The sequence below is a fragment of the Monomorium pharaonis genome, chromosome 4, assembly GCF_013373865.1.
Source record: "Monomorium pharaonis isolate MP-MQ-018 chromosome 4, ASM1337386v2, whole genome shotgun sequence".
NCBI classification, from domain to species: Eukaryota; Metazoa; Arthropoda; class Insecta; order Hymenoptera; family Formicidae; genus Monomorium; species Monomorium pharaonis.
In genome coordinates, this window is record NC_050470.1 from 14,972,507 (window position 1) to 14,999,894 (window position 27,388).

A 27,388-nucleotide genomic window follows, 5' to 3' on the forward strand; every position below is an offset into this window, starting at 1 on the left:
GACATCGTTCGATGGGCTTCTCGATCACAAGAAATAGAAAATGCGGCAGGATTCAGAGCTTCAGAGAGATGGGTACAAAAATTAAAAAAAAACACATTGTTTAGTGATACACGAACTAAGTTATGCTCGGGTCACTTGTGACTTGCGTCACGTGCGTATGTGGACGCTATTTACTTCCTCGGGATAAATAATTGCACCAAAACCTTGCGTAATATAAAATTTATTTGTTCTCTCTTACAAGGGAACGGACAGAACTGTCCCTCACCGATTTTAATGAGCTTCGGATATGTTATAGAACATAAGAAAATATTAGACCCATATTTTTTTTTATCTGCGTATCTCGACATTTAGGGGTTGAAACCACCCCTCGAAAATAACGCATTTTTTCGTTTTTTGCGAATATCTTTGAAAATATAAGGTTTATGAAAAAATGTTCTATACGAAAGTTTTATGGCATTTTATACTCTTTACAACAGTATATTTATATTTTTTAAAAATTTCAAATTTTTTAATTTAACCCACCCCCCATCCCTTTTTTTTCAACATTTTAAAAATTTTGTAAGGACAAAAATTAAAGAGCATTAAAAGCCGAATCCACCCATATATAATAACATATGGGTTCCATCATTCTCAATTATTAGCAAAACGAGATAGTAATCTCGCGCTATAGGTGCTGCGCTAGAAGTAGTGTCGCGTTATTTCTTTAGTCGCGTCACACTCAATAACTGCCTCTTCTGCGTATATTTTTATATTAAAACATAAAAATGGATTAATCTTAATTATATAATACGCAACGTATTACACGATATAAAGCATAAATGCATATATATAACAAAAGTAGCATATATATACGTATGTGCCTACGTACATTTTCATTGTTACAAATGCGAATATAAATTAATATGAAACAAAATATTTTTTAACATTTAAAACTGCAAATACAATATAACAAAATATATAATATCAAGAGAAAAATATAAAACATAAACTGCAATAACTATTTGCATAATTATATTATTTACACTATATGCACGTAGCACGCTCTGAGAATAAAGATAATGTAAGTATATAAGTATATAATTTAATTTAATTTGAAGTTTGAAAATACATTTATACGGATGTATATATACATTTTGCATACGACACGGACAAATAACTTTAATATCAGTGTTGATAGAGGGACCGGTTGTTTTCGCGCAAGCACATCACGTGAGGCTTCAATAAAATATCTATTAGTAATAGGAAGGAGATCTTTGATCGTACATCTTGCACACGACGTATAAATATAGTAACAGTGATAGACGGATCGGTTGTTCTCGCGCAGGCGAGAGGCTTCAATAAAGTATCTATTAGTAATAGGAAGGAGATGATGCTTTATTGAAGCCTCACGCCTGCGCGAGAACAACCGATTCGTCTATCACTGTTACTATATTTATACGTTGTCGTGTGCAAGATGTACGATCAAAGATCTCCTTCCTATTACTAATGGATATTTTTTTGAAGCCTCACGTGATGCACTTGCGCGAAAACAACCGGTCCCTCTATCAACACTGATATTAAAGTTATTTGTCCGTGTCGTATGCAAAATGTATATATACATCCGTATAAATGTATTTTCAAACTTCAAATTAAATTAAATTATATACTTATATACTTACATTATCTTTATTATCAGAGCGTGCTACGTGCATATAGTGTAAATAATATAATTATGCAAATAGTTATTGCAGTTTATGTTTTATATTTTTTTCTTGATATTATATATTTTGTTATATTGTATTTGCAGTTTTAAATGTTAAAAAATGTTTTGCTTCATATTAATTTATATTCGCATTTGTAACAATGAAAATGTACGTAGGCACATACGTATATATATGCTACTTTTGTTATATATATGCATTTATGCTTTATATCGTGTAATACGTTGCGTATTATATAATTAAGATTAATCCATTTTTATGTTTTAATATAAAAATATACGCAGAAGAGGCAGTTATTGAGTGTGACGCGACTAAAGAAATAACGCGACACTACTTCTAGCGCAGCACCTATAGCGCGAGATTACTATCTCGTTTTGCTAATAATTGAGAATGATGGAACCCATATGTTATTATATATGGGTGGATTCGGCTTTTAATGCTCTTTAATTTTTGTTCTTACAAAATTTTTAAAATGTTGAAAAAAAGGGGTGGGGGGTGGGATAAATTAAAAAATTTGAAATTTTAAAAAAATATAAATATACTGTTGTAAAGAGTATAAAATGCCATAAAACTTTCGTATAGAACATTTTTTCATAAACCTTATAGTTTCAAAGATATTCGCAAAAAACGAAAAAATGCGTTATTTTCAAGGGGTGGTTTCAACCCCTAAATGTCGAGATACGCAGATAAAAAAAAATATGGGTCTAATATTTTCTTATGTTCTACAACATATCCGAAGCTCATTAAAATCGGTGAGGGACAGTTCTGTCCGTTCCCTTGTTAGACGGTCTTTCTCGTGAGACTGACTGTTGCCAACTGAACTGAGTATTGGCAGCCTCTGAATAGGCAATGACCATGCTTACAATAGATGTCATACTCGGTACAAAAAACTTACTTAGTGACTAGGTCTTAGACTACACAATACAGAGGCTCGGTTCGTTCAAATTTACATAAGTACGTAACATACCGCCGCCCTTGAAAGCATCGGCTTTCAATACAAGAAACATTTAACCACGTACATATTAGGACAAGCGTTAAAATATATCACATGAGTGAGATCTATAGCTGAACATGAAATATAAGATTTTGTACTATCGCCATTCAGTAAATCATAGTCGCTATTCAATAGGAAGCACGCACAATTTAGTGATAGGCCTTTTGTAAATTCCCTTAGGCGTACGCACGGAAACTACACGAATAATGTTATCCTCGTTAGAATAAACTTCTTCTACTCGACCCAGACTCTAGCATAAAGGTGGTAAGTTATCTTCCTGCAACATTATCATACTTCCTATCTTTATAGGTTGCCCGATGACATTCCATTTAGTACGAGTTTGACAGTTGTGAAGGTATTGCCTGACCCATCGTGCCCAAAAATGTTGTTTCAACTGTTCCACTCGCTGCCAGCGAGATAATCGATTGATCGGTAGATCTTTAATATTGGGTTCCGGATACATGGTGCTCGGACATTCAATCAGAAAATGTGCTGGTGTCAGTGCACTTATATCGTTAGGGTCATTTGATAGAGGCGTGTTCGGTCTGGAGTTTAGTATTGCTTCAACTTGTGTTATTAATGTGGATAATTCATCAAACTTTAATGAGGCCTCGCCTATGATACGTTTCAAATGAAACTTAGGAATTTTTATAGCTGCTTCCCCTATACCACCCATATGTGGAGATCTGGGAGGAATGAAACGCCATTTTATTTTCTCCGCTGTCATGAATTCCGTAATTTTGTCTTTGACAGATTCATCATTGAATAACTGGTATAGCTCTTCTAACTTGCGTTGCGCTCCGACGAAGTTCAAACCGTTGTCCGAATACATCTCAATAGGTCTTTCCCTTCTAGAAATGAATCGCTTGAACACATTTAACCAGGTTTTGGTGGAGAGATCCGCTGCCAATTCTATATGTACCGCCTTAGTAGCTAAATATATTATACAAACAACGCATATAGCATTTTATCGTTTTCGAATTTTTTCGCTGACCTTCTTTATACGAAAAGGATCCCGCATAATCAACACCGCAATTTTGGAAGACATACTGCGTTAACGCGCGTCCTCGGTAAGTCCGCCATCAATGTTGTATTCATTCTTGGAGCGTTGCGCAGGCATACGATACATTCCCTGATTATGCTACGCACGAAACTTTGAGCTGACGTCGGCCAATAATTTTGGCGTATTGCCGCCAATGTGGCTTGCGCCCCAACATGTAAGTTACGTTGATGTTCATAAACAATAAGCAACCGAGTGAATGCATGTTTACCGGGCAATAAGATTGCGTGGTATTTCAACACTACTTAGATATTGTAACTTAGATTCGTATTCCCTCCAACTTGTATGTAACTCATTGAGCAAGGATTCGTCTCAATCGATTTTAGCACGCCAGAATTCCTACATTAGGAGTTTGGCAACTATAACAGATGGCCCTAGCAAACTCAAACCATAGATGTCATACTCGGTACAAAAAACTTACTTAGTGACTAGGTCTTAGACTACGCAATACAGAGGCTCGGTTCGTTCAAATTTACATAAATACACACATAATATTGTGTCTAGAAAAATAACAAAATTTGTTACAAAAAGGTCGCTACTATCAAAACCTCATTTAGAAAATAAATGCGATACATTTATTACAAATGTAAAATATTATATTAATCGATACGGTGTGGAAAATATTTATAATTCGGATCAGAGAGGATTTCAGTTAGAATTTCATTCTGGTCGTACTTTAGCTCAAAAAGGTATTAAAAACGTAGAATCTGTAGTACAGTCTATATCAGCAACCACGCATAGCTATACAATTCAACCGACTATTTCGGCTGATGGGAGATTATTATCATCTCTTTTTATAGTATTAAAGGAAATTACAGGAACATTTGGTCCGAAAGTACAAGAAACCTTATTCAACGGGCCTAATATCTTTGTTACGGCTTCAAAATCAGGCAAATTGACATCAAATCATGTTAAAACTTGGCTAAAGGAAGTATTTTTTCCGAATGTCGGGCCACAATCAGTATTGTTGTTAGATTCGTAGAGTGGACATTGTCCTAACATAATTTCAGAAACTAAATCGGATTCTGCAACAGATATTGTTTTCCTAACTATTCCGGCCGGTACAATGAAAAAAATATAGCCATTAGACGTATACGGATTTCGGTTGTGGAAAAATTTTATTAAACACTTCTCTGATACTATTATGCTGTTGGATCTGGCTTTAGATCTTCATAATATAAATAATATATTAAAATTACAATCATTAACACACAATTAATTCTCGTCGCCCAGATTTCAAAATGTATTTAAATATGCGTGGACTAAAAGTAAATACGTACAGAATGTATTACAGAATGTATACGAAACACCAGTAGACTTTTGTTTTAAAAAGAATTCTAAAGTAAAATGCGATCTTTGTGACGAAATAGCCATAATAACTTGTTCTTGGTGTAGAAAATCGCTTTGTATAACACATTTTTTCCATAAACATCATCTTTGTAATGGTATTCATCATATACATTCTGTACGTATCCACTTTTAGTCCACGCATATTTAAATACATATGTGCCATAAATGGAAGACATATATGTATAAACAAATTCTGTATTGATTTCTTTAAAAAGGACCTGTTTCTAGATTATTAACACTGGTAAGATTTTAGCAGTTTTCCTTACCCATGCAACAAATATTGATATTCTTTTACTTCTGCCTAATAAAAATTTTTGTATAAAATTATGTTTGTAACAATTATTTCAACCTCTTTTCCAGTGTTGCCAATTTAACTATTTTGTAGCTAGATCTAGCTTTTTTTTCATCTAGGTTGCTAAAAATGAATTTTGCTATTAGCCATTTTCTTAACTTTTTTCTTATAAAGTTAAGGAAAGGAAAAATAGTAAACGTTCTCTTTCTTATACGCATGCGTGCGAACGAAAACGCGAAAGCACAGGCTTGTCTATAATAGAATCATAAGTCATAAGAAATTACCAATCATATTCAATTATTCTTCTTTAAATTCAAACGTGATTAGTTAATATCTTACTAAAGACTTACAACTTCATAAAGTCTCTACTTTTTATGATTAGTTTGTATTATGTATCAAAAATACACGGTTTATATTAAAAATTAAATAAGTACATTTATTAGTACAGATCTAAAAAGTTTGAAAAAAAGTTCACTTTCCTCATTTTTACCCCTTTAAAAATATTGTTAATATAATAACAGACTTATAATAATAGACTTTGGATTAAATTTCAACTATTATCTATAGCTATATTATTTTTTCCTTGCCGTTAATTTAGCTATTAATCTATCTTTTTTAAGATACTGGTTAGCTATCTTTTTTTTCCAACTATTGGCAACACTGGATATGTCCATCCGTTTATTATGTATAAGTATTTATTGAAAAAAAATTTAATAAAAGAATCAGCTTTTTTTGCAAATAAATTAACATAACTTGTCGCATTTTTTAGAAATTCTGAAGACAGATATTGAAAATTCAAGAAGTTTTACATAAAAAAAGTTGTAAAATTTTTTAAGGATCAAAATCGTAATGAAAAATACTGCTGAGAAAGTCACAGAAAACTGTCCGCTTGGGACTTAATAGGTTAATTTTAGATTTTTTAAAATTTTATCATGATAGAGGATTTCTAAACTTGAAATTGTATTTAATGAAAAAACCTATAGGAGATAATTATTCTTTTTTATTTAAAGTTATTTGATTTTTTTGTATGTACAAAATATGCATAATAATTTTTAAAAATATTAACAAAATTTCATGATTAAGTATATAGCAAGATTAAAGAACAAAAAATTTAATTTTTACATAATCTTATGTAAATTTTAATGCGTGTGTTATTGATAATATATAATTTATCAATATGTTTAACAGATCGACAGAAGATGCATTGAAGAAGATGGCAAAACGAGTAAAACAATTAGAAGCTGAGGCAGCGGATCTCCAAGCATCCTGGGACGCTGAACGTCGCGAACTTCTTCGAAGAGAATTATTAACATCTCAATTGTGCGACCTCATGACGCCCTATCTTCGACCTGGCTGTCCCTTTCGAGATATTGCTACAATGAGAGAAGCAGCGACTTGGTGCGATGAGTTAGGACGATGGCGCTTGCCGGACGTATCTCCTCACATACCTTTACCACCGGCTGCTCCTACAGCACGGACAGATATTCTTTATCCTGACAGTATTTTCTCCAAAGCAGATCACAATAATAATAATAATAGTAGCAATGATGAAAATGAAAATGGTCTAGATAATGATGATGAAGAAAGTAACGGACAAAATATAGAAGAAAAAAAAGGTTGGAATGTGGTGAATTCTTATTTTCGGAGAAGCAGAAGAGTGGATACCCTTCTAGCACATGCAAGAGAAGCAAAAACTTTTGGTAAGGTTCTGAACAGTACATTGGTAGAAATAGTTGTCTTCACTTTCTAGATAACATAAAGAATTCGGAAAAAATTATTTTTTTAATTTACCGAATTATGAAATAAATTCCCGTTATATTTTTGTTATAAAAATATTCTGTTCTAAAAATATTAAAAATCCTAAAAAATTTTACTTGCATTTCATCGATTCTAAAACTTTTTTTAAATAAAAAAGAAATTTTTTTATAATCTCTGAGAATTCACAATAAAATCAAAATAATTTTTATTGATTAAATTCTTTCATTGATTAACCCCTTCGCTGTGGATAACACATATATGTGCATCTCAAAAAAAAGAAAGTTAAACCGGAATTTTTATAGTGGTAAGTATTTCAAAGTTTTTAGGATCCCGGAGTTCGAATTTAAGGTCTAAACTACAAAAATCAAAATGACGGATCTAATAAGGCACATCAAAATTTTTAAAAATGATCGGATTTTCTTGAAAATGAGTTTCTACATTAAATCCGCCATTTTTAATTTTGAAATTTTGATTTTAAATTTGAAATCAGCGTTCTAAAAAATGTAAAGATTAAATTTGTGGATAAAATTGTAAAACTTCTCACACAGCACACTTTATCCTAGGGATGTCCCTGAGATGTCATTTTGGAATATTGCAATAAATATCAATAGTTAATGCTATGTCGGTTCTAACTACGGGGCTCCGAAGGAAGTGCGGGTTTGCGGGGGGTATCCGTTGGCGCGGGGGTATGACGTCACGCGGGGGGAGGAGGTCTCGCGGTGCGGAATTTTCTGACGTAGTTTTTCGAAGGGGCGGGGGGAGGGGGGTCGCTGTGCGGGAATTCCTGACGCAGATTTTCAAAAGACTCCGGAAAGCTGTTTTCATCTCATTGAGATACCAGCAAGTGTTGGAAGGTATATCGAAGTGATAGCAGGACTGAGCCACTTTTGTTATGAGACTGAGAATCCTTATGTAGAGAAAATGTTGCGCACTTACCACGAATTTTCTAATCTTTTGAACAATGATGAGGATGAATACGTTCTGTCTGAGCAAGAGATAGAGATATGTGTTTTTATTCGATGTGAAAGACAAAGCAAGCTAATGCACTTTGAAATTCAAGACAAATATCGATTCTAGGTGCTACCTACTGTACAATACAATACAAATTACATGCAAGTGTCCTGTTGAAGATTGTACGCTGCTGTTTTAAAAAAGTGCTAAAAAGACATAAAAATGAAGAATAATTTCGAGCAAGTAGAACGCGAGCTATTGGAGCAAGCAAATGGAGTCACTACTTTGGGCGAGTGTTTCATGTGGTTGCAGCGATGCGACGAGTTTATACAATAGCTTGAGGAACATAGCCGCATCAAGCGTCCTCGGCTTGCCGTCGGATAAAAACAATTGTTGGTGACGAGGTCGCGCGGCTCGAAGGTGAAAAGACACAATTACAAAGACGTTTCATGCATGTAGGCGGTAATTACTCGAGCACTAGTAATAACGCGAACAGACTCGTGTGGCGAGAAATAGATACAGCGTTCGGGAATCGCATTCAGACAGGTACAGTGATAAATACAAACTATATTGAACCGCAAACGTTTTTAGAAGACGGAAGCAGTATAATACTCGAGCGAGTGCGGGACGCTCTAGAAAAACACAATAGTGTAAAAGTGAACACAGCATTCAACGGCGTGTTTGTAATGGGTGATAAACGTGCGAACAAAAGTATAAACACTAAAAATTGTGAACTATTCCAAACGTCGGACTTGGATGAGTGGTACAAGCGATGCATTATCGAGCCCACATTAGCGTCACTTGAAGAGTTTCAAGAACGTGATAGCGGGTGGGCGTTGTCACGAATTCTCAATTTGATTCTAAATATAAATAAGTACAATCTTCTGCACGCGGGATGTTACGTGACATTACCGCGAGAAATAATGACAAAGCGCGCGATAGTGAACGATAATTCGAAAGACAAAGCATGCTTCGCGTGGTCAGTGGTCGCCGCTCTACACCGTGCTGAAAGAAACACAGGATTGGAGTCGTCATATCCGCATTATACAACAGTCCGAAAGTTTGATGACATTGCGTTTCCCGTTACAATAAAGGACATTGGAAGATTTGAGAATTTTAACAATGTATCAATCAACGTCTACGGGATGAAAAAGGAAATGGCAATGTTAAAGATTCTTCCGCTGCGGCTCTCCAATGACAAGAAAGAGAAGCATGTCAATTTATTATACGTGCAAAATCCGCGCGAAGACAGCGCGAGCCACTTTGTCTGGATAAAAAATCTGTCCCGCCTCATGAGCTCCCAACTGAGTAAAAATAAGCACAAGAAATACATTTGCGATTGGTATGTATAATATATTAAAAGAATTCTCATGACCTAGCAAAAGTAATTAAAAATGTTTTTATTATTTTTTACAAGTGCTTGCACTATTTTTCATCATGCGAGAGGTTGCAATCACACGCTGTAGACTGTCAGAGAATGAACGACTGCGCTATCACATTGTCTGCCGAAGACGACAAGAGGTTGAATTTCCGGAATATAAACCACAAGGAACGAGTGCCCTTTATCGTCTACGCGGACCTCGAGTGTGTGCTGCGTAAGACGCAACATGATACAAAGCAAGCGTTATACACACATCAACAACATGAGGTATTCAGCATCGGATATCACGTGCGGTGCTCCTATGACAACGCGTTATCCGCGTACCGGTTTTGTCGCGATAAAGATTTCGTCACGTGGTTTACTAAACAACTTGAAGAATTAGCGTATAATGTTAAGACTTGTTTATCAACTAATGTCCCCATGGAAACGTTATCGAAGGAACAATTGGAGGCATACCGTAACGCGACGCGATGTCATATCTGTGATAAGCCATTCACGTCGGATGATACGCGGGTGCGCGATCATAGCCACATGACGGGTCGTTACCGCGGTCCTGCACATTCTCTCTGCAATCTAAATTATCGAAATGCATCATACGTGCCAGTTATTTGTTATCATTTATCTGGATACGATTCGCATTTCATTATTAAGGAAATAGCCACAGCGTTTAAAGGGAAGACCGACGTACTCCCCATCACGAAAGAACATTTTTTTTACAAAACATGTCGTAGACACAGCCGATAAATTAGATCCACACAATTACATAAAACTACGGTTTATAGATTCATATAAATTTTTAAATACTAGTCTCAAAAAATTGGCATCATTTCTAGGCAAAGAAAAATTAAAAATTGTATGTTCCAAACACTTATCTGACGAGGATTTCGATTTATTGACACGAAAATATGTATTTCCGTACGAGTACTTTGACTGCGTGAACAAGCTGCAGGATACGTGTTTACCGCCGCGCGAATCATTTTTCAGTTCCCTGATCTCTGATACTGTATCCGAGAGCGATTACATGCACGCTGAGCATGTCTGAAAGCGATTCTCCATTTGAAGGTTGGGTGAATACAGCGATCCATATTTGAAAACGGATGTGTTATTGTTAGCTGACATTTTTGAAAATTTCCGCGATAAATGCCTAGAAAGTTATGGTCTTGATCCAGCACATTATTACACTCACCCCGGATACAGCTGGGACGCTATGTTAAAATATACAAAAATTACTTTCGAACTGCTTACAGACATCGACATGGTAATGTTCATCGAGCGCGGTATACGCGGTGATCTCATTCAATATGCGAGTAGATATGCACAGGCTAACAACAAGTACATGCAGACGTACAATCCATCGAAACCATCCTCATATCTTATGTATTTCGACGTTAATAATTTGTACGGTTGGGCGATGTGTCAGCCGCTGCCGTATGGAGAATTTCAATGAGTCAAAGTCTCGAAATTTGATGTAAATGCGATCGCTGCTGATTCACCGGCGGGATACATTCTCAAAGTTGATCTCGAGTATCCCCGAGACCTTCATGACGAACACACTGACCTACCTTTCTGCCCAACACGTGATAAACCACCAGGCAAGCGAGAATATAAACTTCTCGCCACGCTGTATGATAAAAAGCGTTACGTCATCCATTACCGCAACCTGCAGCAGTGCGTGTCACGGTCTTCGTATCGCGAAGATACACCGTATATTAAAATTCGCACAATCTCCATGGCTCTGTAAATACATAGAGTTAAATATTGACATTATTCCGGACTCTCGCCAAAAATGATTTCGAAAAAAACTTGTATAAATTAATGAATAATGTGATGTTTGGTAAAACCATGGAGAATGTGCGCAATCATGTTGACATTAAGTTGTTGACAAAATGGGCGGGGCGGTATGGTGCGGAAACAATAATCGCAAAACCGAATTTTCACAGTCGAAGTATTTTTGCGGAAAATTTAATCGCCGTTGAACTTAGAAAACTCGAAGTGAAATTATATAAGCCGATTTACGTAGGCATGTGTATTCTAGATATTTCTAAGATGTGTCTATATGAATTTCATCACGAGTGCATGCTACCTCTGTATCGCGACAAATGTAGAGTCATGTACACCGACACCGACAGTCTCGTATATCACGTCGAGTGCGAGGATATTTACGAGACGATGAAACGCAATATCGCTAGGTTGGACACAAGCGATTATCCGGTCGACAACGCGTACGGTATGCCTCTCGAAAATAAAAAAATTCCGAGCCTAATGAAAGATGAGAACAATAGCGTGATAATGACCGAGTTCGTTGGACTGAGAGCAAAGATGTATGCGTTAAAGGTGGAAGGAAAAAAGGACACTAAAAAGGCGAAAGGTGTCAAGAATAAGCGCGAACCATAACGTTCGATGATTATACCCTGTGTTTAAGAGATGAGATCGAGATGACGCGCCGCCAACCATGCAAAAGATCCAAGCTGCATGAAGTATATACGGTGTCCGTATAATCGCTCTAAGTCCATATGACGACAAGAGATATCTCATACCCGATTCAGTTGAAACGTTACCGAACATTACCGAATACCGCCATAACATATTTATATCTTTAACATTTTATAGTTTTACATTTTACGTATTAAGGATGATGGAAGGATGATAAAGAAATCTCACATAATATAAAAAAGTGTATTTTATCTTTATACAGGGTGTCTGGTATTTTTTTATGGGATGTTTATGAGCAGGTAGAGCGCATGAAACTGAACAGAAAAGTCCTTACCGTTTTTCCATTTTCGCAATAATTAACAAGTTAGTGACTTGTAAAATTTTCTGTATTAGCCCGGCCTACCGGCAAATTCAAGCGCGCTGAGCGCCCGGCCGCGGCGGCCGCCCCTCCCTAGCGCTTGAACCTTGAGATTGCTAGGCGCGCGGGGGGAGTTGTTACAACAAGCAACAATGATTACTCACAAGCGACGCGTAACGCTAAATTCTCCCTTTGAATTATGATAGTTCCTTACCCTTTTTAATGAAAATAAAATTTTCTAACGACAAAAAGTATATGTGTACGTGTACATACATATGTACAAAAAATATCAGATCTAATGCTTAAAGAAGTAATTACTAAATTTATTTTTTAATAAATAACGATTATTTTTAATAAAAAATATTTTTTTCATGATAGTCTTAAACGTCGTAAACTGTCATTATAAATTTTAAAAGAAGCTGTTATCATATGCTCGAAACAAAATTTATGCTTCTTCAAAAAACATTAGACAATTTTATCGATTAAAATGGAAATGACAAGCAAATAAAATGTTTGTTTCAACTTTATATTCTTAATTAAAAATTAAATAACTAGGATATTTATATTTTTAATAAAATTAATTCTTGTGATAGATTTATAATCACGGAAAAAACTTCATGGTAAAAATTACTATGGTAAATAGTAAATGCGGGCCAAGAAGGAATTATGAAAATTTTTATTATGTTTTTCATCAAATTACGACAATATTTACACTACTTATATGATATAATTCTCTGAAATTTCTTCTTACAGTTCGTGGTTACTATCATAAATAATAAAATCATACATAATTTTACTATAAAATTTTCTCCGTGTAAATTTACGAATATATGAATTTATTAAATGTTTCAAAACTTATAAACAATATTTATTTAATTTAAGAAAATTTTAGTATGTAATGTGTGTGTGTGTGTGTGTGTGTGTGTGTGTGTGTGTGTGTGTGTGTGTGGAAGGGGGGATACATACATACACGAGCTAAAGAATAATCACTTTGTGACAGGAAAATGATTATTCCTTAATTCAAGAATTGGTTTGTAGTTTGTGTGTAATTTGTGTGTGTGTGTGTATGTGTGTGTGTACATACGCGAAAATGTTAAACATTATTTGTTTTATGTAAAGTGTGGTGTTTATTATCAACAGAATACTCTTTTCAGTCATTAAAGATAAAGTAATTATTAAAAAAAATAAAATTAAAAGTGAATAATTGATTTTTTTTTAACTAGAATCATATTTTTTTACGTGTACGTGTATAGTAATCAGCGTAAATAGTAATAATGATATAAAATCGCGGAACTAAGGCATAATCATTTTCCTGTCACAAAGTGATTATCCTTTAGCTCGCGTATGTATGTACAAGGATTAATTATATTAAAAATATAAATATCCTAGTTATTTAATTTTTAATTAAGAATATAAAGTTGAAACAAACATTTTATTTGGTTGTCATTTTCATTTTAATCGATAAAATTTTCTAATGTTTTTTGAGGAAGCATAAATTTTGTTTCGAGCATATGATATCAGTTTCTTTTAAAATTTATAATGACCGTTTACGACGTTTAAGACTATCATCAAAAAAATATTTTTTATTAAAAATAATTGTTATTTATTAAAAAAATAAATTTAGTAATCACTTCTTTAAGCATTAAAACTGATATTTTTTGTACACATGTATGTACACGTACACACATACTTTTTGTCGTTAAAAAATTTTATTTTTATTAAAAAAGGTAAGGAACTATCATAACTCGAAGGGAGAATTTAGCGTTACGCTTGTGCGTAGCCATTGTCGCTTGTGGTAACAATTCCTCCCGCGCGCCTAGCAACCTCAAGGTTCAAGCGCTGGGGAGGGGCGGCCGCTACGGCGGGGCGCTCGACGCGCTTGCATTTGCCGGTAGGCCGGGCTAATACAGAAAATTTTACAAGTCACTAACTTGTTAACTATTGCGAAAATGGAAAAACGGTAAGAACTTTTCTGTTCAGTTTCATGCGCTCTACCTGCTCATAAAAATCCCATAAAAAAATACCAGACACCCTGTATATACTCAAAGGTAATTTCTGACTAATCTGCTCCATTGATAGTATGGTTCCGCACCACCTCTTCCGAGCGATGTTTCAAACTTGTTGACATTTCGATGTTGACTAAATGATTTATTTCACACAGTTTTAATTTATAATAAAACCAGCCTCGTGAAGTTCCTCGATAATTGAATCTCGCTGTCGTGAGCATTGTGCCTTACCTGGTATGAGGCATCGAGCAATCGAAGGCGATCTATAAGCTCGTTGGGATCATCCCAATGAACATAATCGATCTTGTTATCATTTAATGTAATAGCGCTCGGTATACCTTGTCCAACTTTTGCGTCTGTTACTAAGGGCGCAATTATATTTTTATATTTAGTCCCTTTGTTGCCCATTACTTGATTATGTGCAATATGCCCGCGTCTATACGCATTTGTCGCCAATAGAATGTTTTTATAATTCTGCAGGTCATTATTCGTATACATGTTGGGCATTTTCATGAAAATTAATTCGTACAGACCAGGCGTTCCCGCGTATATTTTACGGTACAGTTTTTGATCGTCTCATTTTTTTAACAGGAGTAGAGGTCATTACAGAACTGTTAAACGAAGCGTTTGATCGCTTTCGTTTGGGTTTTGGTTCTGCGTATTCGTCTTCCCCCGAAAAAAACGTTTCATTCTTAATCGGATCTGATACATCACTAACGGTGTTTTCAACAATCTGTTTTAATGGTTCGACAATGGGCTTAAAGTGTCTCTCCAACGCCATCTCTTCTTGCACTTTACCCTCAACCTTGCACTTTACTTTCAAAGCGCGATATTTTTTGCGTATTAAATCACTCGTTTTTGCAACCTCTTTCACAATCTTCTCACGATCCATACTGTTATCTGTGTTATTCATGTTGAGAAACGCTACTTGGTCAACGTATCGAAAACAACTAACTGCTTTATGGTATTGCGAAGTCATTAAATCCTTTTCGATATCGTCCATCGGCGAGCGCACTATTCTTATCTATCACTAAAAATCCATACCTTTGTTGCCAACAAGTATGACATAAATTGCTAAAATCTTCGTAAGATATGTCGGTATTTACATGATCGTTGTACGCATGCTTTAGATTAGTACCATCCTGCTTGAATAAAATTAGCAAATTTGCATTATCGCGTATAAGATGTTTCGGTATCTTTGCATACGTCTGACAGAGATAGAAGCAGTCGACATCCACGTGTTGCCCCATTGCAAAGTAGTCTCTTATCGTATCTTGCTTATTACACACCACGTCATCAAAGATAAAAATGGAATTCGGAAGCGCTTCACTCGGCTGAATGGCATCACAGTTATTGGAGAATGCAAAATATCCATTCCAAAACATTCCAAATATTGATATTTCGGTTGTTGTAATGATTTCGAGTACACATACACATTCTCAAAACGTACTCCATGTGGACTTTCTAACAAGCTTATTAATACGTTTGTCTTGCCACAATTTGACGGACCGCAAATTATACCGCGTATAGAATTCGGCAACATGTTTCCATGCCTCTGTATCTTTTTTTCGGACATTATTCTGTCATCGAAATTTGTTACTTTAATCGCTGGTGAATGTTGTACGAACCGCATATTTTCTCCCTTTATGCTCTGATAAAAACTGATAAAAATTATATTAAGACCGACCTATTTATAGAGACGCGCCGAGCAAAATTGTTCAGTATGTAAAATGTTTCTCATATTGTTACATCTCTCCGATATACTCGATTTGAGTGCCGAGCAGTTAGAATTCGTGTCAAAACCTATTCTGCTGCGCGTGTGTGGCAACTATATTGAACACGTGTGGAACAGGCTTCCGGAACATATAAAGGCTGATACGGAGGTTCGAAGCTATCGTCGCTACGAACATTACAATCAGTCGCACCAGACGCACATCGACAGCCCCGCACCGTTGATAAAGAATTGTCGCGAATGCCAGCGGTAGGTCGCAGCTTGTTAAATCGTGCGATAAATACGCTTCCTTTCGAACTGCACATACCAGGATATCAATTTTTCGGTCCGAGTACTAGGCTGAAAAAGCGATTGGCCAGAGGCGACCGGGGTATTAATCCGTTGGACGCGGCGTGTCGCGAACACGACATTGTGTACTCCCAGAGCAACGAACCGACAAACACGCAGCTGACAATATACTCGCTGCGGAAGCACGAAAACGCATTACAGCGAACGATTCAACTTTCGAAGAAAGAGCTGCTGTAGCAGCCGTTTGGGCACTTATGAAAACTAAGACGAAAATCGGTATGGGTTTGAAAAAGAAAAAAGAAGATAAAAAAACAGAGCGAGTAAACGAATATTTCCGGTAGCGAAAAGCGGCGGTGTTTTATCCCTTCTACCGCTGTTGGAAGTTCTCGAATCGTTGGTCGGCTGAGCGGCGGGAGTTGCGAAGGTTGTGAATGATAACAAGGCAGCGCAGCATCAGCTGGACGAATTGAAACGTCATAATCGTGTCATGGAAAATCATGGAGTTAATCTCGCTCCATACAAGCGTGGACAAGAAGTATCGACGAAAAAAAACGTCAAAGAGACGTTAATAATGTCAAAAGGTGCAACTACTAACATACAATTACTACAGTTAGCGAAACGTATGCGCATTCCATACTTTAGAAGAATTTTTATGCGTACAGCATTACCAACGGTAGGAGCATATCGAAACGAGGGCGGTATTATAAATTTAGATAATGCTAAAGAATCAGGTACACACTGGGTGGCGTACGCAAAGAGAGGAAATCGCGCTATATACTTTGATAGTTTCTGCAATCTTAGACCACCGAAAGAACTGGTGCAATATTTAGATGTAACGCGGATCGAGTACAATCACACGCCTTATCAACGTTATGATCGAAGCAACTGCGGCCAACTATATCTGCGTTTTCTTCAAACAGTTAATAATTAATTTCAAGGCTAACATTGCGCAATTTAACTCTTAACTATAACAGTATTCGTTTCAACAAGACACTGACGTTTACGTTAACCGGCAAGAGTAGCACCCTCGCGATAAGATATTTTCCAACCGTAGATTTGAGCAATGGCGGTTACGAGCTCGGCCTCACAGATTTTGAAACATATTATACCTAATGTAAATTCGTCGAATAACAAATTTTATTACGACAAAGACGATAAGGAAATTACGATTCCCGAAGGATCGTATGAATTGCGTGATACAGATAGATATTTGAAACGCGCAATTTTACAATTTCATCCCGATGTTGCGGGAAAGAGAACGTTTCGCAAAAAAGATGAAGAAGAGAGTGAATATCCGCTAGTGATTCGTGCTAACAATAATACAATGAAGAGCGAGATTATGTGTGCTTATCGGATAAATTTCATTAAACCTAACAACATTGAATCGCTGTTGGAATTTTCATCGCGCCGTATTTTTGAATCGCGATTGTGGCATGAATCGGATGCACCTATAAATATCATACACGTAAACATTATTCGCATAGAATGTAACGTGACTGCGGGTGCGTACAGCAACAACAAGTGCGTACACACGATACACGAATTTTCACCGAGGGTACCACCAGGATATAAGATATCGGAAACGCCTGCACAGATCATTTATCTTCCAATCGTCGCACGTAGCATTACTGATTTGACGATTCGCATTGTGGATCAGGACGGTCAATTACTCGATTTTCGCAGAAAGGAGATTACCGTTAGATTACACGTACGAAGACGATAACGTGAGATGCTCGTATTGAATGAGCAGATGAAAGACACAATTTTTAGGCCAGTCAAAAATATTCGGCCGTGTGACATAAATTGTACGACAGTTAAAAATATTTAATCGTCTGATAAAAAGAAACTCACCGCGTCAAACGTTGAATTTTTAAAACCATTGGGATTCGTCGTACAAAATATCTAAGATGTCTAACATTTTAAACATTGGAGGTGAGCCGATCTTTGACGACAGCGTCGTCAAGATTGAGACGCATACGTACAATCCGTACGCCAACACCACATTTGAATACAGCGAAATAAAGATACCCATACAACAGCAGGATTTATACACGTTGTCATGTGAAAATTTTCTCTACGTTGAAGGAAGATTGGTGACAAAAAAGAAAGACGATACGGATAAAAATAATGATGAGATAAATCTCGGAAATAATTGCGTGGCGTTCATGTTTGATAAAATTCGATACGAACTCAACGATGTGGAAATTGATCGTAACAGAAACGTTGAAATAACCAGCACCCTCAAGAACTATATATCATTATCATATGACAAAACAGTAATTATACAAAATGCAGGATGGGAATTTTTGTATAACCTACTGGAAGGATACTTCAACTTTTGCGTACCGCTTAGTGTATTATTAGGCTTTTGCAAGGATTACAAACGCGTGATTGTTAACGTTCGTCACGAATTGATTTTGATACGAGCGCGCAACGATAATAATGCTATTGTTGGAAATTCTACGGCTCAACCGGAAATTGAATTATTTAAAGTGCATTGGCGAATGCCGCGAATGTTACGTTAAACGAAGTCAACAAATTATCTTTGCTGCGAGCTTTGGAGAGTAGACAATATCTAAGTATGAGTTTTTGCTCCTGGGATTTGTACGCGTACCCTTTGCTGCAGAGTACGACGAAACATTCATGGGCTGTCAAAACTGCAATTCAACTCGAAAAACCGCGCTTATCTTTACACTGCAGACTGGTCGAAAAAATGTCATGTCTCAAGATGCTACAATCTTTGACGACTGTAATTTGACCAACGTAAAACTTTATCTAAACTCCGAATTTTATCCATACGACGATTTGAATTTAGATTTTCGTAAATCTAGATATGCCATTCTGTATGACATGTATCGACGTTTTGGTAAATCTTATTATGGATATGAGTGTGAAACACTGCTCAATGTAATCACATTCCTGGGAAAAGGACCTTTTGCGGTCATTGACTGTTCACGACAAAACGAATCCGTCAAGAGTGCTACCGTGGATGTGCGCATAGAATTTGATTGCAAGGAAAATGTTCCCGCGAATACTACCGCTTATTGTCTCATGATCGTGTAATTGAACATTGTCAGTTGTCCAACGTAGTGCGCAAAAGTATGTAACATCAAACTGATAAAAACTGAGATATTTAGCGTTAAAGTACAGTCTTGAAAAGTTACTCACCATGATCGTACCGACATTTGTGAATCTGCAAGGATTCATTGTCGATAAAAAATTTGTCGTAAAGGAAATGGCGGTACTAAGAAAAGGAACAGTTCTCACGCATTACATTTTTGCTAGTCCCATGCCATGGCGTGTTCTTACAAAATCCGACAAGTCTTGCACTTCTTGGTTGATTGACTATCATCATGGATTGCAATCGAAGGACGGAATGATACCGTACAGCATGGCGAAGCGTCTGATTACATCTGCTGTGTGTAATACGGATGACAGCAATACTCTCGTACGTTAAGGGACTTTAGAGACGGGAATGGTTGACGGACATGCTCGATACCGATAATGGGATATATATCAAGACATTGGATGCGGATTACGAAGACATTGATTTTTTTAATAATCTAGATGTTAGTAATACTATACGATGTGAAAAACATGTTAAGAATTGTGCATTTCAAAATGTATTTAAAATATTTAACTGGTGGTCGCAACACCAAAATAATTGCGAAATTTTTTCAAAATAAAAAATATATAAACGCAATAAAATGTTTCTACTTTTACCCTTTCCCTGTAGATGTTTGATGTAGTTTAATAGTAGTTCCATAGCTGTACAATGCAGTTCGACAGCTGTATGATGCAGTTTGATAACGGTTTAATAGCTGTACGATGCGGTTCGATAGCTGTATGATGCAGTTTGATAACGGTTCGATAGCCGCATAATTTGATAGTGGTTCAATAGCGGTTCAATAATGGATCGATATCTGTATGATACAGTTTGATAACGGTTCAATAGTGGTTTGATAGCTGTATGATGTGGTTCGATAGCGTGTGATTCAATAGATATACAACGCGTTACAAAAAGAATAAATAAGAAAAATTTATAAATAATTTTTTCGGGAATATCTTTTCTCTTTTCTATTCCTTTGCGATATAATGGCGTATGCAGAACTGAGTAGGAGGTACATAGATAAGATGGGTGAGAACGCATGTATGTGACCGCGTATGAAAGAACGCAACGAATGAAAGAGAAAGAGCGAGAGAATGATAAGACTACATGGTTGGAGATATCGCGTATGGGCAAGAGAAAAACAGAAATTCGTAATAGAGAGAGAGAGAGAGCGAGCACCGCGGCGGCGGGCGGCGGTGGCGGCGGTCGGCGGTGGCGGCGGTCGCAGACCCCGATTTCCCCTCTTCCAGGTCGCGAATCCGAAAATCTGCGTCAGCAATTCCAGCACAGCGACCCTCCCTCCCCCCCTCCTCCCCGAAAAGCTGCGTCAGAAAATTCCGCACCGCGAGACCCCCCCGCGTGACGTCATACCCCGCGCCTACGGGTAACCCCCCGCACACCCGCACCCCCCTCGAAGCCCCGTAATTAGAACCGACATAGTATTAACTACTAATATCCTTTGGATATCCGTGGCCCGTCTCAAATATCCTAGGGATGTACAAATGTCCACCGATTTGACTTCCTGCAGATATCTCAAACGATGTCCAGAGGATGTCCAAGGAATTTTCTGAGATATCGTAATATATCCTGGTGAAAAAATTTGTCAGAATTTTTTAAGTTATTTTCAGGATTTTTGATAAATGTTCCGATTTTTTACAAGAATTGGAACGCTTTTCAGAAAAATTTAAAAAATGAAAAATTCTGAATAATTTAGAAAATTTTTTAATATTTCTAAGTATTTTTAAGAGTTTTCAAGTATTGAAAAAAACTTGAACAAAAAAATTCTAATTATTTCTACGATAATTTTATAAGAGGAAGAAGACTATATTTCCGCCAAGCCACAGTCGTTCCTGTTAGAGGATGTTTAATCTCTGTAGTTGAAAAAACGGTCCCATCCAAGTGTCAACAATCACCGACGTTGCTTTACTTCGAAGACCGTACGCATCCTAACATTTCGTGATGATCCATGAACACTTCTTGTTTATGCATACATATTTGTTATAGATTATTACAATAGATGTTGTCAGAAAGATGAAACATATTTAATTAACTTATATTTTTATAAATAAATATAAAGTTTTACACTTTTTTTTACTCATTTTTACATATTCACGCGAATTAGCATGTGGAATAACTGATTAAAAAATCTGTTTTTACTCTGTTCGTATACAATAAAAAATTTTTTAATGTCATTCTTTATAATTTTTTAGTATTGTTATATGCCACATTGTTTCGATAAGTGTACTGTCTTTATATTCTGATCTTTCAATCTACGCTTCTTAGAGATTTAATTTGTCACTCTTTCATTACATTATAATTCACTTTCTCTTTACACTTGATTCACGCTCCATAGTAGAGCGTGAATCAAGTGTAAGGAGAAAGTGAATTATAATATCCCCATAAAGGATATGATGGGATATTACTTGAATGTAATAGGATATCGTAAGATATTAATAAAATATCTTATGATGTTTTATAACATTTTAAGATATTTTATTCCTTTTAGGATATCGAAATATATTAACGATAACGTATAATATCTTAAAATATTTTACGATGTCCTAAGATATTTTTGTAGGATATCCCGGATGCTACTCATTGGGATATCCGTGGGATCGTCTTTGTCTATTTGGGACGATTTAGGATATCCTTAAGATAAAGTGTGTTGTGTGAGTTTTTATCTCACTACAAAAACAAGGTTGAAAAAAATGCATTACTTTGGTAATGCATTGTTGATTTCCTTAATAATTGTTTTAGAAATGGGTAATTAAATTCCGGTTTCATTGGCTTCATTAGTTACTAAATATGTAATTGATTCGTAAAGCATTATCCATTAAATTGGTAATGAATAATGCAGAACACAAATCATTATGCATTACATTTTTAATGGATAATACAGGGGGCAATTATCCATTACTAAAGTAATAGAATATTGGATTTCATTACCACAGTAATGCATTATATATTTTTTCACATTATCGAAGTAATGCATGACATATTTCTTCACATTACCGAAGTAATGCATGACATATTTTTTCACATTATTGAAGTAATGCATGACATATTTTTTCACATTACCAAAGTAATGCATGACATATTTTTTCACATTACCGAAGTAATGCATGACATTATTTAATGAATTACTTTAGTAACGGGCAATTGTCTCCATGTTGCATTATTCATTATTTTAGTAATGAATAATTGCCCTCATGTTGCGTTATCCATTACTAAAGTAATGCATGACATATTTTTTCACATTACCAAAGTAATGCATAACATATTTTTTCACATTACCAAAGTAATGCATTACTTTAGTAATGGATAATGCAACATGAGAGCAATTATTCATTACTAAAATAATGCAACATGGAGACAATTACCCGTTACTAAAGTAATTCATTAAAAAATGTCATGCATTACTTCGGTAATGTGAAGAAATATGTCGTGCATTACTTCGATAATGTGAAAAAATATATAATGCATTACTTTGGTAATGAAATCCAATATTCTCAGCAATTGTTTCTGTAATGGATGGTGATAAATGAAATTAATCTATAAAGTCTAAGGTCCTGATTGACTGGCTCATTATTCATCGATGTCCAGCCCAAACCCCTAAACCCCAAAACATGAAATTTCGTGAGAATATTCTGTTATACCCCTCATTTAAGGACGTTGGGGATCGCTGCCAGAGATCTCGCGAGGAGGGTTTTTTAGTCACTATACACCACTTTGTGTTGAGCACTTTTATTATAATGTCTGTTTACAGTATGCGGTTAGATCGCGACCCCGCAGTGTTGCGTCTATGAGCTTACTGGTCACGACTCCGCAAGGCAAAGTGTCGTGGTTGTGTACGATACAATGTTTTCTGTCGGAGATACACGACCCCGCAAAGCAGAGTGTCGTGTGTTAAGCTCGGATTGTCGACTTCTGATTGACCTGTCTCTTGACGGCTTCTGGTTGATCCGTCTCTTGACAGCTTCTGGTTGATCCGTCCCTCACTTTCTTTCGGCGGTTTATATATCCGTTAATTCGATTGTCTGATCAAGGGAAGGGGAGAATTGCGTGAGGGCGTAAATCGGTCAGTGTTCCAAAATCTTGCTTAGACAGCAAGTGCTGTCTGAGGAGCATTGCGCTAATTGTCGAGCGGATTGCGCGGAACCTCGCGCAATGCGCTCGATGCTGACTGTTGCAGCTGACCGACTTACGTCATCGGTGTTACTGACACCTTTCTTATCGGTATGAGTGTGTTATTTATAACAATTCCTTTAATGATCCTTTAAGCACCCTCTAAAAAAGGATTTTTCATTATTCAATCCTTAAGGGAGTGACAAGAAATTTACTCAAGGGTTAACGATCACACTGGATCAATTTGACTCCAGAAAAAATTATTAGTTACTTGTAGTAATCGTGCCATATAGAAAACAAAGAGGAAGAAAGCATTTAAAGAAATAACCAACATCCAAAATTGTCTATAAATGTTTATTAAAGACTTATTGAAGATAAATGTTTAATTAAATAATATTACAAATATTAACATGATATCGCCTTGTTTAATATTATACAAAAAATAGTCATTCTTTTATTGCAATTCAAAGAAAAAAAAACCATAAAGGTAAATATAATTTAATTTTAATAGTACAGAAAATTAATTAAAATAACAAACTAAGAAATGAATTGATTGTAATGTTCTTACAATTAAATTAATGTTTAATTAATGTTTAATTGATATTTAAATGAACGAAACATAAATTATATTGTTACAAGCTTTAACTTAACTTCACAGGTATGTAAATATGTGTGGTTTACTATATATATGGGATATTCTTCTAGATTTCTTTGACATTTAAGTCGTAGCAATATCGCAATACCGCGTACCGTAGCAATGAACGGGTATGAATATGCAAATTTAAATATAAGTTTTTAAAAAATTGGCTTTTTTTAATACGCGCTGCTCGAAATTTTTGTCCGTCAGTCGATTATATTTCGGTACATTCATCATTGTAGCATAATTGAAATTTTTGTAGTAAAATATTTATTTGTAATATTTGTACAAATAATTATTTGTAAAAGTAGATGTTCTAGTTCGTATAAACATCCATTTTTATAGTTGACGCATTTTCTTTATATCATTACTTTTGTAGAGAAAATAATTTTTTGTTCTTTTTGGATATAATTAATATTTGTAAAAGTAGATGTTCTAGTTCGTATGAACATCTATTTTTATAGTTGGCGCATTTCCTTTATATTATTACTTTTTGTAGAGAAAATACATTTTTGTTCTTTTTGGAGAAAAGATTATTTTATCAAAATTTCATACAGTAGTGCCAAATTAAAATTATTTTGTATAAGAATAGATTTTTGTGGGCGTTTCTTGCGCGCGTATACTTGGCGTTTTTTAATACCTTTTTTTAAAAAGGTTTATACGCGTTCTATAATAAAAGTTCTACGCGAAGTGATCTTCGAGGCATCTAATTGTGAACACAACAGGCACGAACAAACAGAAACGATCTGCTCAAATTATTCGGAAATAATTTGGGAATAAAATTTCTGTTGATGATTATGTTATAAGGAATAGTTAACCCTCTGCCTACACACCTTATTTTTCTCCCGATTCCTACACACAGGGGTTACGCTAACCCCAAAATTTCGTTAACTCATATCTCCAAATGTATTTAATCAATTTTAATTTTTTTTTTTTTTAATCAAAAGCAAAAAATCTCAGAATTATGATGGTCTTGGCTGAAAAGTCGAAGATATTAAAAGAAAAAAGATTTCTTGAAAAGAATGAGAAAGGAACGAAAAATTTATGTAAAAATTTGCCTTTTCTTCAAACGCCCGTATTTATTAGAAACAAAATAGATAAAGTAATTAAAATGGTGATCAATAGAAAGAGAAAGAGTTGTACTTTAAGAATCTATTGTCAGTTTTTTTATTCTGTTGAAAAAATATATTTATTTCGTAATGTGAATTTAGTAAAAAATGAATGCAGTTTAGACACAATGGTAAAAGAAAATAGTAATATTTATTTAAAAAACAATTATTAATACATAAAAACATAATTATTAATACAAAAAATATTTATTACAAAAGATTTTATTTGTTATAGAAAAAAATTTTAATTTGTAATGCTACAATTGCAGCATATTTTCGCAAAGTGATCGCGACATTGGTAATATATATGTATAAGTACTGTGTGCGTAAATGATACGTAATGAACAAAAAAATAACTTTACTTACCCTTCAAATTTGGAACTTTTCCATTTTTTTTGTTACGTTCCCTACAAACGGGGTAACTGTAACCCCAACACACACTTTCGATGCTCCTACTTCTGTTGTTTTCAGAACATTCACAATGCCCAAAGAGGAATAAGTAGAGCACAGTGTAATGTCGTGAGGTGCCAAATTAACGGAACTTTTTCAGACAATCAATTAATATTTATTATGCCGTTACCAGGTTTATTACAGTCTTGTACAAGTAGATACTATTTCTTACATCTTAGCGGCATATCTTGTGGAAGCGTATCTCAAACGCGGGAATTGTCCAGTAGTACCAACTTACTTCTAGTGATATCTCACACTCCTCTCTTCTAAGTCTAATCGCTATACAATATTAACAATTACGCCTTGACTTAGATAATATATTTGGTATAAAACGTTTCCGCTTACAGATCGTTGGCACCACTTCAATTACTTCTTGTGGCTCTTCCTTAATCTTAACACTAACCTTATTATCGTTATTTAGATGTTCACAAACATTACGCTCGCTTTTGCTAACAATGTTGCTCTCCCTCTTAGTCTCTACTTCTACATCTTTTATAGCACTTGTACTCTTATTAGCATTTTCATTACTCACTACTTCCTTATCTATTTCCATTTGAGCCGGAACTTCATATCTCGCTATTTTACTTTCGTTACTGAGGTTTCTATCTAGCTCTACTTCCTTATAAAATTCTCCAGACCTTTGAATCTGATCAACATGCCTTTTCCATGTTATCTCGCCAGAACCTATGTTTGCTATCTCACATAGATAGTTACGTTTTCCTAACTTTTCAGAAATTACCGCTTTGGTCCAAGTTACCTTATTACCATAACGATAATCTCTTACGTACACTGTCTCTCCTATATCGAAATTAACCTCGCGGTTACCATGATGGAATTTAATTTGATTTGCTGTTGACCTTTCTCTAGCAGATTTAGTCATAAAATGACTAATCTTGTCTTAACTGTTTTTTGAAACATTAATTTAGAGGGCGTCTCCCCCGTCGAACAATGTGGCGTATTTCTATATAAAAACAAATATTTATTAATCATTGTCGCTACGCTCTCCTTATATCTATTTTCAAACATGAACTTTTTAAGCGCTTCTTTAAAAAATTTAACAGAGTTTTCCGCTGCTCCATTCGTCGCAGGATAATACGAAGACGAAGTTCGATGGACAATGTTATTAAATTTACAGAATTGTTTAAACTCATCAGATAAAAATTGCGCTCCATTGTCCGAAAATAACATATTTGGTAATCCACAACGCGAAAAACAATCTCTTAACTTCTCAATTAAACTCTTTGTAGTTGTACTAGATATTTCATACACTTCAGGCCATTTCGTATACGCGTCACTATTATCAAATAATTTTTTCCTTTAATTGGCCCTGCAAAATCTACATGTATCCTGTCAAATACTCTTTGTGCCTCCTTAAACTTAACTAATGTCGCCGCCTCTGGTCTCTTTTGATATCGCGTATACGTTTCGCAATTTTTAACAAACGTTTCGATATGATAATCTAGTTTCGGCCACCAAAAATACTGTCTTGATAACATCTTCATTTTGACCATACCATTGTGTGCTCCGTGCACCTCTTCCAGTAATTGCTTTCTAAATTTGTCAGGAATTATTACACGATACCCCCACATGAGCAAGTTATTGTCAATCGTTAATTCGCTTGCTCGTTTCCAAAATGGTTCGAGTTCGCTTTTGAC

General features: G+C 35.4%; 2 protein-coding genes across 3 annotated transcripts in view; both read left to right on the plus strand.

Moving 5' to 3' along the window:
* LOC105836803 (osmotic avoidance abnormal protein 3) overlaps positions 1-27,388 on the plus strand; it is a 170,780-nt gene that overhangs the window by 119,248 nt on the left and 24,144 nt on the right. For both annotated transcript variants that reach the window (XM_036285329.1, XM_036285330.1), the window contains one exon: positions 6,585-7,096. In XM_036285329.1, the coding sequence (XP_036141222.1) occupies positions 6,585-7,096 (512 nt within the window). The remainder of the gene's footprint in view (positions 1-6,584; positions 7,097-27,388) is intronic.
* Positions 8,550-9,626, plus strand: LOC118645049. The gene is made up of 2 exons (XM_036285331.1): positions 8,550-9,447; positions 9,523-9,626. The coding sequence occupies exons 1-2, from the start codon at positions 8,555-8,557 to the stop codon at positions 9,569-9,571; spliced, it is 942 nt and encodes a 313-aa protein (XP_036141224.1). The 5' UTR covers positions 8,550-8,554; the 3' UTR covers positions 9,572-9,626.

What these genes read in the sequence shown, in the direction of transcription:
- LOC118645049 (XM_036285331.1), top strand. Translation starts at nt 8,555, where the DNA reads ATGCATGTAGGCGGTAATTACTCGAGCACTAGTAATAACGCGAACAGA. An exon ending in AAGAAATACATTTGCGATTG is followed by an intron (nt 9,448 to 9,522) that starts GTATGTATAATA and finishes ATTTTTTACAAG; the next exon opens with TGCTTGCACTATTTTTCATC.